The following is a 14,062-nucleotide window of genomic DNA, read 5'->3' as shown; positions in this document are numbered from 1 at the left end:
ACAGTAAGGCTTTATCAGAGGACAGTGTTACGCATTTGTTGTACACACTCAGTCAGCAAATAAATTCATAAACTCAAAGACTGAACTTCAGACCAATTGTATTTGTATACAAATATTCTTTTAGTAATGTATTTCCTAGAACCAAGCAAGCCTGGCACAGGTAAGTGATAAATACTTTGCAGTCAATATACTGTTGTAACACAGTTTAGATTGTAATTGTATATGCACTTTGTTTTGATTGACAGTATTGTTACTGAGAAATGCAATGCTTTGGAAATACATTACATATACTTTGAATAGCTTTTTAGGAAAATGACCAGTACATTACTTTAAGATTACTTTTCTTACACAGTGTAGTATACCTGGACACTAGACTGGGACATTTCCTGTAAACAGGTAAGTAAAAGCATTTTTGGTATTTAGTACAGTTATAAAAAGATTTCTTAGATTTTCCAACTCCACACTTTGAAACTTTTCATAGAAAAACAGTCAATATTATCCTATGGAGGAAAATAGTGTTATTGGTTCAAAGGTAAGTACTTTGTTGTGGGAGTTGGTATTCTGGGGTTAGACTCGGGGGTCCCCCAGGGTCAAGGATGCACTCATGTTACACCTTCAGTGGCACTAGGGTGGCCAGGTGCAGAGTGCTGAGGCCCAACGTTATCCAATGGGGGATAGGTGGCAAAGCTCCTGGGCTTAAGCTAAGGGCAAATGGGGGTTTAGGCCAGCACAAAAGATGCACCCTAAGCGGCACTGGGGCAGCTGGGTGCAGAGTGCTGTTTTGGCGTTGGGTGCCTTGTAGTTTTCAATGGGGAGTCTCCGGTTTGCAAACACACTGTAGGCTCGGGGACGAAGGTCTTCTGCGTGCGACCACCACTTGAAGAGGTAAGTTAGGATGTTGGGGGTTGGTTAGGTACCATCGTTTGGGCCACCCAAGGCCATGGGGCGTCGGGTGCAGGGTTACCTTTTAGGGTCGGATCTTCTTACCAGCTCCTGGTCGCGGCTGGGGGGACCTTCCAGTTTGAGGCTGCAGGCATCCACTGGAGGCTTGAAGCAGGTCAGGGGTCGCTGGATCTCGGGTCAGGATCACCGGGGAGACCTTCTCTTGGTGTTGGGCCACTCGAACTCGGGCCGTAGGCGTCGGGTGCAGAGTGGGACAGACCTGTGGATTCTTGAGGAGCTGGAGTCTGTTGTTGAACAAATCTGGTGTTCACAGGAGACAGAGTCTTTGGGATGGAAGGCTGGCAGGTCCGCCGGGTTTCTTGAGGTTGCTGTCTGCAGGACACACCGGGATTTCGCTGGAGAAGGTTCGAGGTGGGGACAGGCCGGTAGGGCTGGGGCCAAGTCGGTGGGTGTCCTCCTCTTGTTTGCTTCTGCACGGCTGTTCGGTCCTTCTTCTTCTTTTCTTCTTTTGGTTTCTTGTCTGAGAAAGCAAGGTTCAGTGGTGCCCCTAAGTACTAGATTTAGGGGCATTACAGGTAGTTAAAAGGTTGGGACCAATGGGTCCCTTCCCTGGGGTGTGTACACCCCCTATTATGCCACCCTCCAGTGGGAGAGGGGCATAAGCCTTTCCCTGGTTGGCTGGATCCCCCCATGTGCAAGATGGCGGGGACTGAAAGTTGTGCTTCACCTCGCCTCCCCCACCTGAGGGATGGACTTGGCAGAGGTGGGCACACCTCTCTTCCTCACTTGTTTTTCCCGCCGGTTCTCCCACCCAAAGTGGGGGTCAGAACCAGTGAGGACCAGTTGCTGAAAGCAGCAATTGGCCTGGGGAAGCTCACAAAGCCTTTGAAGCTTCCCCTTTGTGGACCCTGCCCATCCTGGGGGAGAAGGCGTGCCACCTCGTCCCAGGATGTGCATTGTTTCAGGCCCCTGAGAGCAGCAGGCTCTCGACCCAGGGGTCCAGAAACATGTCGGTGGTGGCAACTGAAAGCAGCCACTCAGCCTGGACACTAGTGGTAGGTCGTTTTTCAGGGGGCATCTCTAAAATGCCCTCTGTGTGCATTTTTCATTAAATCCCACACTGGCATCAGTGTGGGTTTAATGTACTGAGAAGTTTGATACCAAACTTCTCAGTTTTCAGTGTAGCCATTATGATGCTGTGGAGTTCGTAATGACAAACTCCCAGCACTATATACTCTTGATGGCAGCACTGCACTTACAATGACCAAGCACGGACTTAGACACTGTAGGGGTTCAGGGCTCATGCACCTGTACCCTCACCACTGGTATAGGGCACCCAGCTAGAGGGATGACTGATCTATGCCAGGGCAGTGGTTTGTAGGTATGGCACACAGGGATGTGTGCCATGTCGACTCTTCACTTTGTTCTGCACCAAGACATGCAGCCTGCAAAGGTAGTGTGTGAGTGTCAGGGTACAGGACCTCGAAGGGTGGCACAATAAGTGCTGCAGCCCTTAGAGGTCTTCCCTGGTCACAGTGCCCTGGGTACCTTTGGTACCATTTACCAGGGGCTGATCGGTGGGCAGCGATGCCAATTGAGTTTGGTTTTTAATGCAGGTTTAGGTAAAGAACATAGGCCCTGTGTACCTGATTGGCAGGAGCCCAGGGCACACTCAGTCAAAGCACATCAGCAGTTCAGCAAAAGGTGGGGGCAACCATGCAGAAAGAGGGCACTTTCTCACACTGCTCACAAAAAAGCCATGTTTGCGCTACACGCTACACGCAGCACAAACGTTTATGGAAAATGAATTGGTGGAAAAACCTGTTTTGGGACCCACCTTCTTCTTTGCACCCCCTTAACAAATCACCACCAAACTTTCCATCCTCCGCAAATGTAGGAAAAGGAATAGGTCTGAGGAATTCCTATCTCTGTTATCCCTAACTACAACTACAGAGTGGCTACTGCCACTGAACAATGTATATGTGTGTGTTTGTGTATGTACCTAGATGGATGGATGGATGGATAGATAGATAGATAGATAGATAGATAGATAGATAGATAGATAGATAGATAGATAGATAGATAGATAGATAGATAGATAGATATCTTATGGGTCAAAACAACTGGTATGAACAAGGTTTTTATCTCTTGGGAGTTGTATTTTTTAGATGCTGTCACAGGTTTGTACATTGCCACTATTACATTTGAATCTCCTGTAGAATTTTGAGAATATTTTTGGAACTCCAAGGAACACATTTACAAGAATTGGTGACTTTTTTTAACATTTGTAATTAAAGGATCTACCTATCATTTGGGGTTGGTTTATACAAACTCTTTTATTTAGTAAATTCACATGCTTGGTATGCTGTCAAAATAGTGATGACTATTTCTGCCTGAGGGAACATCTACGCATTTACTGATATATTAAATGGTATATTTGCATTAGAAAATAAAAGATTTTGTCTTATCCAGTAGGACTTTCGTTTGTTGCAGCTGAGTCAGAAGCAGGTTTTATGGACGAAAGAAAAAGTAGCACCATTCTTGATTCAGGTACACTACAAATTGTCTCTTGTCTTTAACAGCAATTAACACTTTTTACTACTGTTAACCCCATTTGCCATTTATTTATTCATTAATTAATTTATGGAGTTTTTATAAAGGGGACCAGGCTGCGTGAAGGGCATGAGAATGATGTATGTTGAATAGTGCTTGTAAAGACTACCTTTGAAACAATATACACAAAAAATGTCAAAATGTACATAGGAAATAAATATTTATTTGTAGAATATGTTTTCACAGTAATCATTTTATGTGGTAGTATGGTGCCAGAATACTGTGGACTAAATATTGTCTGAAAAAAAGACAATGTCCTAAATATTGTTTACATATATATTGCTCTATTGGCTGTACTAATAGAAATTCTACTCCCAGTAGGACGATATTTTTGTAAACAATAATTAGCACACAATATTTATGTCGGACAATATTTTTGTCAACGACATTCTTACAAACATTCCTACACTATAAAAGTTCATAAATGTAAGCAGTTAAGTTTAAGCAGGATTCATATGTTATGTTATATGTTGTGATATAGTATGTATACAATAGAGAAAATTGCCACATTTATATATTTTTCAGCTGGAGTTTAACATGTAGTTGTTAAATAGGTTGAAGCGTACTTTTTCAGTTGCCAATTTGAACATCGGACAGTAGTTACAGGAGAATAGAATCATTCTCTGAGAATTTCTTATTAACTACCGTGACCTTGTGGGGCGTGGCTACGCCGTGAACGGCATGGCCGCATGGAGCTGAAGCTATCCCGGCAGTAGCGCCTAATCATTCTTATCCCGATCTCCTATGCGGCCAAAAAATCCGAAATAATGAGGTGTAATCCTTGAGGCGGTGCAGATGACCATGGCGGCATGCTGAAGGCACTGGCAGTGGAGAACAGACGACAGACTGCTTCGATTCAGTCCGAAGCGACTAAACAAAATGTCGGTGGCCCGGATCCTGGCGGGGGAGGCGGCCGTGGCCGAGTGAAGACACAGCCCACGAACGACGAGAGGACAGTGCGGTAGGTGTGGGGCGTGCCACAGTGCGCCCGGGGCTCAGCAACCACCTCCGGCAGTCTTCCCGGGGTGCGGGGGGTCCATCTGGCCTCCCGAACAGCACGCTCAGCTGCCCCGGGAACCGTGAGTGCCTGAGTCTGCCCCAAAGTACATTGCATGCAGGGCTCTGATGCAGGCCCTAACTGCACCTGCCTGTGGCACTCCCGGGGCCGAAGAAACAGCGCGGAGCCCCGGCGCCTGTGTGTGTATGCGGCGCCTCCTCCCCTCCCCGTTTGGGGCCTTTGCTCGGAAGCGGGGACGCTCTCCGCTGCTGCCTACCTGCTACCGGGCCAGACAGCCTGATCGCTGTGCGGGCTCCTTTCCCAGCACGGGGCCCGCTGGTACATGAGGGGGCACCAGACCACATTGCGCCCTGCCTGACCCCTCCATACTGCAATTGGGTGGACGCTCCCTTTGCATCCTGCATAGACAGTGGATTATAATACGTGTTCCATTAGGGGCCTATCTGGCAGGACACTGGTACAGGTTGCGACTAATGCAGTCCTGCAACAGTGGCGGGGGGATCCCATACGCTGCATCATCCACAGAGAGCCCCCTGCATCATACCACGGGCTACCTATTGGACTAGTCACCCGATTACCACCACAAGTGCGCCCGCCAGAGCAGCTGCGGCATGGGCCGCAAAGACCCAAAGCAACGAGTACTTCCCTTCGAGAAACTCGTAGACCCTTCTAGAGACCAGCCAAGCGACATGGCGGATGGAGGGTAACCTCCTTCTACCTCGACAGATGATTCAAACCACTTGCACCGACTGTTGTTGTTGGAAATGAGGGCTGGGTTCAAGGCGATAGATGTCCGCTTTGACTCTCTGGACAAGCACATAGCAGATCTAGGCGCAAAGCTCCAGGTGCATGATCGACGGCTGGATGTTAATGAGTGCCGCACATCGGACCTAGAGGATGGAATGGCACAATCAGTGAAGAAGATAGACCGTATGGAACGGATCCTAAAACAGGATTTGGAGGCACAAAGTGGTTGTAATAACATTTACCTGGTGGGTGTGCCGGAGTCCACAGCTTCAGGACGCATGGATAACTTAATGGAGACGATCCTCACCGACCTGTTTGGGAAGGAAACTTTATCTCCTGGCTTCGTGGTGGAACGCGCCCACAGATCTCTTGGCCCCCGCCTCAACCCGGACTGCCCACCCAGGCCCATCATTGCGCGAATAATGAACTTCCGAGACAGGGGCATCGCACTGCGAGTGGCATGTGAACTTGGCGAACTCTCTTGGCGGGGCTCCAGACTGTCGCTATATCCAGATTTCATGACCATGGTCCAAGACGCAAGGAGGAAATATCTGGGGTTGAAGGCAACGCTAAAGAACCTAGGGTTGAAGTATGGCATGCTGTATCCAGCCAGGTTGAGGGTAGAGGTGAATGGACGTGTTCGAATCTATGAAAATCCTACAGAAGTACAGAAATGTTGCGCAATTATAAACTTAACAACAAGCGCCCTACAGAAACAGATGCTACTTCACCCCCACACAGTGGCTCAGCTGTCAGTGTGGATTTGTTCTCGAACTCTGGGCATGACTGACTGTTGGCCACTTGCTACCTGCTACTATGCTGCGCATTTGATATGTTAAAATGACAACCGGGATTTAATATGTTGAGGATAAATATTTGTTGAGGCTGCTAGGCTGTTAGAAAGCGATTGCCCCCCACTTTGGTGTACACCTAGAGATCGTAATGGTGACGATTGACCGTACCACATTTGCTCACTTGTTGTTTATTTTTTAAATGCTGTTGGTACTATTACATGTTTTTGTAAAGTTGGTATTGCCTCTCCGGTTGGGCAGGAAGGCTGGGTGAGGAAAGGAGGGAGGGGTATTGTTCGTATTGCACTGCCCTGTTGCTTTGATCCTCTTGTTTGTTACCACAATAGATGGGTACTGCGCTTGGTTACTCTCTGCCCATAAGATTCTCTCTTTCAGATGGCACGGTTAGGTTATAATTCTGGCCCATCGAAAGTCACACTAGCAACTATGCAAGAGGCACAGCCATCCTTATACACAAAGGACTCCCCTTTAAGTGTCACTCTGTTACCTACGACCCTGAAGGCAGGTATGTGATAGTAGTGGGCACGTTGCTAAACCACAAGATAGCGCTGGTATGTATATATGGCCCAAACAACGACTCCTCCAATTTTTACTATGCGTTACTATCCAAATTGCTACTATTAGGCCCCATACCCCTTCTTTTGGGGAGCGATTTCAATATCGCCTTGCACCAGCGTACTGACAGTACTTCTACTGCCCCGGACCCCAAGCCTTGATCTTGTAAAGCTTTGCGCTCTATAAGTGAACTCTTCTCGATCCTGGACATAGGCCGTGCACAAGAACCGAGTCAGACCTCCTGCACCCATTACACCAGTTTCCATGACACCTGGACCAGACTAGACTATTGGTTAGCTACGCTGGACATTTTCAGATGGTTCCATAAACTTCAAACGCTACCCAGAACATACTCAGACCACTCGCCGGTATTGCTATCCCTGAAGATCCCACGTCCCGAGGGCTTTGAAAGGCAGTGCAGGTTCCCCATCCGAGCTCTAGATGACGAGGTATTTAGGCAAGAGATCTAGGACGCAATAGAAGAATATTTTACACTTAACACTGGGTCGGTGAACACGGAGGCAGTGCTGTGGGAGGGCTTTAAGGCCTACATTAGAGGAGTGTGCATGGCTAAATGCTCCGGAGTGCTACGTGATATTCGTTGTACTCTGACCCGGGTGGAGGGGGAGATTGGAGCCCTAGACGCTGTGCAAATGGTGTCAACAGACCCGGCCCGCGGGGCGAAGAGGGCAGCCTTACTCCTGGAATACAGGGAGACGGCTGAGAGGGAAGTTCTGTATATGGGGAAATACCACAACGCCAGGGTGTATGGGGAGGGGGACCGCCCTGATAAGATTCTGGCACAAATGGTTAGACCCCCCTACACGAAAGCACACATCATAGAGCTGCATTCACCGGCGGGACAGCACATCACTGACCCTTTGGAAATACAACAAGAATGTCTCTCCTATTTTAAAACACTATACTCCACCAGGTTGGGGCGTGACCGCACTGCTCAAGAGGCCTATCTATCGGAAGTGGCGCTGGTATATCTTGAAAAATTCATGCAGGACTTTTTAGCGATACCCATCACAGCGGAAAGCATAGACGAAGCCATCACCTCCCTGAACTCTTCCACTGCCCCTGGGCTGGATGGGTTCGCTGGGGAATTTTGCAAAGCTTACAAGGAACTCTTGATCACTCGCCTGCTAGATATGTATGCTGTAGCATTGGATAAGCAGGTCCTCCCACCTACTCTCCGCAAAGCAGTTATTATATCACTCCCCAGACCCGGGAAGGACCCTTTATTGTGCGGCTCCTACCGTCCCCTGTCCTTCTTAAACTAAGACTATAAAATACTTGCTAAGGCATTGGCATGCCGCTTCTCGCTCCTGATGGAATCCATAGTCTCTCCGCCTCAATCTGGTTTTATACCCCATCGATCCACGGCGTTTAATCTCCGTACATTATTTAACACCATGCATAGAATAAACCCAGACACCCCCACAGAAGCTATCCTGCTAGACACCGAAAAAGCCTTCGGCTCCCTGGAATGGCCCTTTTTTCTCTCTATAATGCAACAAATGGGTATGCCGCAGGGCTTCTTAGCCACTACAGCCTTTTTATATAGTCTGCCCACTGCCTGACTCAGACTCAATGGCACTCTATCGGCACCCTTTCCCCTATCTCGTGGTACTAGGCAGGGATGCCCGTTATCCCCACTGTTGTTCATATTGGCAATGGACCCACCAGTGAGGCATTTCCAGGAGAAACATCTACACAGAGGCCTACAATTCCGTACGGGCCCGCTGCTGGTCTCGCTATATGCAGATGATACGTTCCTGTATGTCCGCGACCCCTAGACTAATTTGGATCCCCTCATACGAGAAATTCTGCGCTTTGGCACCTATTCCGGACTGGGGATAAATTGGCATAAATCCGTAATCTTTCCTCTTACAAAGAGCACGACCCAATGGACACTGGAATTTCCGCTGGAGTGGTGCTCGGACTCCGTAAAGTATCTGGGGGTGCATATTCACCTTGATACAGACCAAATTCTTTGCCGCAATTATGGCGTAGCGATCTCTACATTTGAGACACAAATAGAACATTGGTTGAAACTTCCTCTTTCCATGGCTGGGCGAGTTGCACTCATTGAAATGATAGTCCTCCCAAAGTTCTTGTACCTATTCCATAATATCCCGATTCCCCTTACCAATACATTTTTTTCCATGCTTCGTACTCTATTGATCAGACTGGTCTGGGGCAATAGGACGCCCAGAGTTAAGTGGCAGGGCATGACGCTCCCATGCGCCAGGGGAGGGTAGGGTTTCCCAGATCTGCAGCTGTACTATCTGGCGGCGCAATGCAGCGTTGCGCAGGCGTGGTATCATCCGGACGCCACAATCACTTTTCTGAGGCAAGAATCAGATTTTGTCCTTCCAGACACACTGGCCACAGACCTGCCTATCGGTATCCCGCGAGACCGCACGGACATTCAGCCGGTCTCCACAACCAGTTTGGCATGTGTCACACTTTGACGACTCACAAACACCCGATGGTGTATTCCTCCAACATCCGACTCCCCAACACAAAACTACTGCCTATAACGGGGGAAAAGATTGTACAGAAGACCTGCACGAAGTTCAACATTGTCAAAATGGGAGACTTTTTCCCTGTGGGCCACATATTTGACCCGGAGGATGCATCCTTTTTCCCAGACGCAATGTTCATGGACAGGTTTGTGCTTGCCAGGTTTCGGTCGGCACTTCGAGCCAGGTTCCCCCACTTCCCGCTGGAGCCTCCGTCCTTTTCGCCACTTACAGCGGTTATAGGTAGCAGGGGGGGTCCATTTGATTTCACAACTTTATAAAACATGTGCTGATTTGATCACGCTTGATGATAGTAGAGTGCGGAGTGCGTGGGAGGCAGATCTGGGAAATCCGATAACTGATGAACAATGGACAGCAGGCTGCCTGGAGTCTAAAACAGTATCAATAAACAGCAGGCACAAACTGATCAATTTCAAGTTTTTACGCCGGATATATGTCACCCCAGTCAGAGCGCACAAGATAGGCCCCAATAGACCTCATCACTGTCGGCGATGCCAATCCCCTCAAGCAGACTTCACACACCTGGTCTGGACATGTCCACGCATACACACATACTGGGTGGAAGTTCACCCCACATTGAGCAAGATTATACAGGTACCGGAAAACCCCCTGCCCGAGATTGCACTCCTGGGATATGTCATTCAGCTTCCTTTCAAAGTTAGACGTTTTGCTGCCATCGCCTTGCTATTGGCCAAGAGAGAAGTAGCGATACACTGGGGAGGTAGGAGAACTCCCACAAGACAGAGCTGGCTCCAAAGCTTGGCATCCTGTTCTATGAGGAGCGAGCAGTACGCAGACACGACCCCCCCCCCCCTCCTCCTCCAGACCAAGGGACATTTGGGGCCACTTCAAGGCTTACCTTGCAGCACAGCAACAGGACCACCCCTCACAGCGGGAGCGGGGACTGGTCCGACCGGAGTGGGCTATGCTGCTGCTTATATTGTATGTATGTCTTGCACTCAGACACACTCACCACGTACGGCTTTCCACAAGTCCTGCTCCAAAGGCTGACAGATAGTTGTAGGGTACAGATGATTCCCTGGAAGCGTAATCTGTGGTAGCAACTGAATTGGGCCATAACTGTATTGTTTACATTTTGTTTTGTATATTGTATGACCTGCTGTGTATCAAAGATGACCAATGCGGATTTCTTATATGCATGTAACTAAGATTCCCTTTTATCTGAACCCAGTGCTTTGTTTTTCAGAAAATGCTAAATAATGTAAAAAATAAAGAAACTACCATGACCTTCTAGTCCTGTTTGATTCCTCATTTAGATTGGACAGAGATAGTGCTGCGTTTAAAGAATTGTGACTACAAAAATTTCTTAAAGGTGTCACCAGGAGCAGATAGCGACTTTAAAAATGATGGAGACAGTGTTCAAGCACCTACCACAAACTGCTTGGGCTGAGCGAGTGAACTAAATTAGTGGGCATTACTTCATCCCACAGACCAGGAGGAGATGTAGGGGCTTGATCCCAAGAAATTTATGATACAAAAAAGGGCCTAATCATTCACTCTCCACCTTCAAACACATTTGCAAAAAAATCCAGATGTTCTAAAACGGGGTAGATAAAATATTCCAATGCTTTTTTTTGTCAAACTTTATTGAGTTTTTTAAGGTACATTTCTATACAGTGACAGTAATGCAAACATAGGACACCATAGATTTACACCAAGATTGCTAGTGTAACATACAGTTTCTGCCTTATAGCTGTATCCTTGGTTTGAACAATGGATCTTGGTGACATTACTGCCTGGCATTATACATTAAAAGTCATTAATAATGATGCCCAACATAATGCCCCTCGCCCTTCAAATAGCCTCAAACAAAAGTACATGAGTGTATTAGCTGAAGCAGAACAGGATGTGGTGTAAACCAAGTGCAACAGGAGTGGGAGGGAGCATCGGAATAGGGTACTGAGGATGACAGGAGCAGTTACTAATTCCCTCTAGAGTTAGATCTGGCAGAGGTGGAGCGCCCTTGCCTGTGTAGAGTGGGACAAGCAAAGAGCGGAAGGCTTTTGGGATAAGTTTTATTAAGGGGTCCCATATTGTGAGAAAGTGCCATCTTTCTTGCATTGGTATGCCCCCACTTTTTTCTGAACTGCTGATGTGCTTTGACTGAGTGTGCCCTGGGCTCCTGCCAACCAGGTACCCAGGGCCTGTGTTCCTTCCCTAAAAACTGTGTTGAAACAAAACCCAATTGGCATCTCTGGCCACCTATCAGCCCCTAGTAAATGGTACCCTAGGTACCCAGGGCATGGTGACCAGAGAATACCCCTAAGGGCTGCAGCACTTATTGTGCCACCCTTAGGGGCCCTGTACCTTGGTACCCACACACTGCCTTTGCAGGGTGAGTGCCTAGGTACAGAACTAAACAAAAAGTCGACATGGCACACATCCCTATGTGCCATGCCCACAAACCCACTGCCCTGGCATACATCAGTCACCCCTCTAGCGGGGTGCCCTGTGCCAGTGGTGTGGGCACAGGTGCATGAGCCCTGTGCCCCTATAGTACCCAGGGTCATTCCTCGGCACTGTAAGTGCAGTGATGCCATTAAGAGTATATGGTGTTGGGAGGTTGTCATTACGAACTCCACAACACCATAATGGCTACACTGGAGACTGACTAGTTTGGTACCAAACTTCTCAGCACATTAAACCCACACTAATGCCAGTGTGAGATTTAATGTAAAATGCACCAGAGGGCATCTTAGAGATGCCACCCTGAAAACCTAACCTACAATCCACGTCTGGCTGAGTGGCTGCAGAGGCTGCCACACAGCAGACATGTTGCTGGACCCCTGGGTAGGAGAGCCCCCATTCTCCTGGGCCTGCAACAATGCACATGTACATGTATTTACATCCTGGGTGAAGTGCCAGGTCTCCTCCCCCGGGATGGGCAGGGGGAAGCTTCAAAGGCATGCCACCTCTGTGAGCTTCTTCAGACCATTTGCTGTACCCAGCAACCAGCCCTCAACCGTCCTGACCCCCACTCTGGCGGGAAGACTGGCGGGAAAAACTACGTCCGGAAGGGGGGTGTTCCAGCCTGTGTCAACCCCACCCCTCAAGTGGGGGAGGCGAGGCGAAGCACGACCCCGGGCCCCGGCCATCTTGTAGATGGGGAGCCCTGCCCAATCCCAGCTAGGCTCCTGCCCCCCTCCCACAGGAGAGGAGCAGGCTGGGGGTGTACTCACCCCAAGACAGGGACCCATTGGTCCCTGTCCTTGCCCTGCCTGTAACGCCCCTAATTTTAGTATTTAGGGGCTCCCTGAACCTTCCTTCCTCAGATCCTGATACCAAAAAGAAGAAAGAAGATCAAGAAGAAGACCCGCCGCGCAGCTGCTAACAGGACAACAACAACTGACTTGGCCCCAGCCCTACCGGCCTGTTGATCCTGGAACCTGCTCGTGCCTAAAGCCCGGTGACTAACGTGGACAGCAACCTTGGGACACCCAGAGGACCTGCCTGCCTTGACCCTCTCGAAGATTGGGACCCCGATCAGCAGAGGCTCTGCTGCAACAACCACCCTGGTGCCAACCAGGAAGCCCCAGACCAGCCCACTCTGCACCAGCCGAGCCCGGGCCGGGCCAAACCGAACCAAGACCACGAGGACGCCCCCCCTGCGACTGGGACCCTAAGTCCAGTGCCCAATGACCCTCCTCGACGAACCAGCCGACGCCTGCAGACTCAGAACCAGGGGCCACCCCAACCGCGACCAGCTGAGGGTAAGCTTTTCCAACACCCAAAGACACCCCTGCACCCGGCGCCCTACAGCCCCCTGTGCCTCCCTTTGGGGTACCTACCTGTGCTTCAAGATCCCAACTTACCTCTCGAAGTGCTGGTCGCCTCTGGAGAGTCTCCGACCCCGAGCCTGCAGCCTTTGTTCCCTTTTCAGGATCCTTATTGGATAACATTGAGCGCCCGACGGCTCAAACGCACCCTGCACCCAGCCGCCCGAGTGCCGCTGGCTGTGACCCCTTTGTCCTATCCTACTCCCCCCCTTGCCCTGAGCAAGTCACCAGGAGCCCAGCTCCTACAGCTGCGTGGCCTGCTTGCCAGCAGCCACCAACCGAAGGCCCCCTTTCCCCCATTGGATATCATTGGGCCTACCTACCTCTGCACCCGGCCTCCCCTGTGCCACTGGGATTGAACTAACTGTACTTACCTGACCCTGGGGGACCCCTGAGTCTATGCCCAGAACCTTAACTTCACCAACCAAGTACTCACCTGGAAATCGGTAATTCACTTACCTGCCATTGGATAACATTGACCCATTTTTGACTCGATAATTTTCTAAGACTGAAATTTTGTAAACTGAAAATATTCACATAAAATCCGCCAAAGTCTGAATTCCGAAGTACTCACCTGTGAACTGGGGAGAAGCCAGTACTGTACCTTTCAGCCCAGTATTGAACCGCAAAAGTAATCCTTAGCGGGTTTACTAGTAATCTGTATTTTCTCCATAGGAACCCATTGTCTGCTTTTCTCTGAAATTTCCTCTGTCTACTTTTGAAAACTTGAAATATTCTTTAAAAATCACACGAAATACTGAAACGCAATTACCTACCTGTTTTGAGTTAAGACCCCAGTGCTGGCCCTAGGAGACCAGTGCTGGATAACAAAAGTAACGCGAACATACTTTACCTGCAACCTGAATTTTCTCCCATTGAATAACATTGTCAGATTTCCATTGAAAAGTTTCGAAGTGTGCACTTTTAAAACAGCTTTATATTCATGAAAATTCACTACAGTAACTAAAACGTTTTTGCTAATCTGGTTTCAGCTTGGACCCCAGGACTGCATCTAGGATCTAGTCCTGAAACTACTAAAGTAATCTATAGAGTAATCAACTGTAC

At 48.9% G+C, this 14,062-nt stretch overlaps 1 protein-coding gene across 2 annotated transcripts in view; it reads left to right on the top strand.

Annotated features, from left to right (window-relative positions):
* The window catches only part of LOC144818737 (uncharacterized), a 110,009-nt gene that overhangs the window by 53,446 nt on the left and 42,501 nt on the right, over window positions 1-14,062 (top strand). The window contains exon 5 of one of the 2 annotated variants that reach the window (XM_078676437.1): window positions 3,379-3,453. In XM_078676437.1, coding sequence (XP_078532563.1) covers window positions 3,379-3,453 — 75 coding nt within the window. Of the gene's footprint in view, window positions 1-3,375; window positions 3,454-14,062 lie in introns of both variants that reach the window. The other variant, XM_078676436.1, reaches the window with a different exon arrangement.

This window comes from Lissotriton helveticus, chromosome 2_1 (genome assembly GCF_964261635.1).
Source record: "Lissotriton helveticus chromosome 2_1, aLisHel1.1, whole genome shotgun sequence".
In the NCBI taxonomy this organism is placed as follows: domain Eukaryota; kingdom Metazoa; phylum Chordata; class Amphibia; order Caudata; family Salamandridae; genus Lissotriton; species Lissotriton helveticus.
This window is presented reverse-complemented; position numbering and strand designations above follow the sequence as displayed.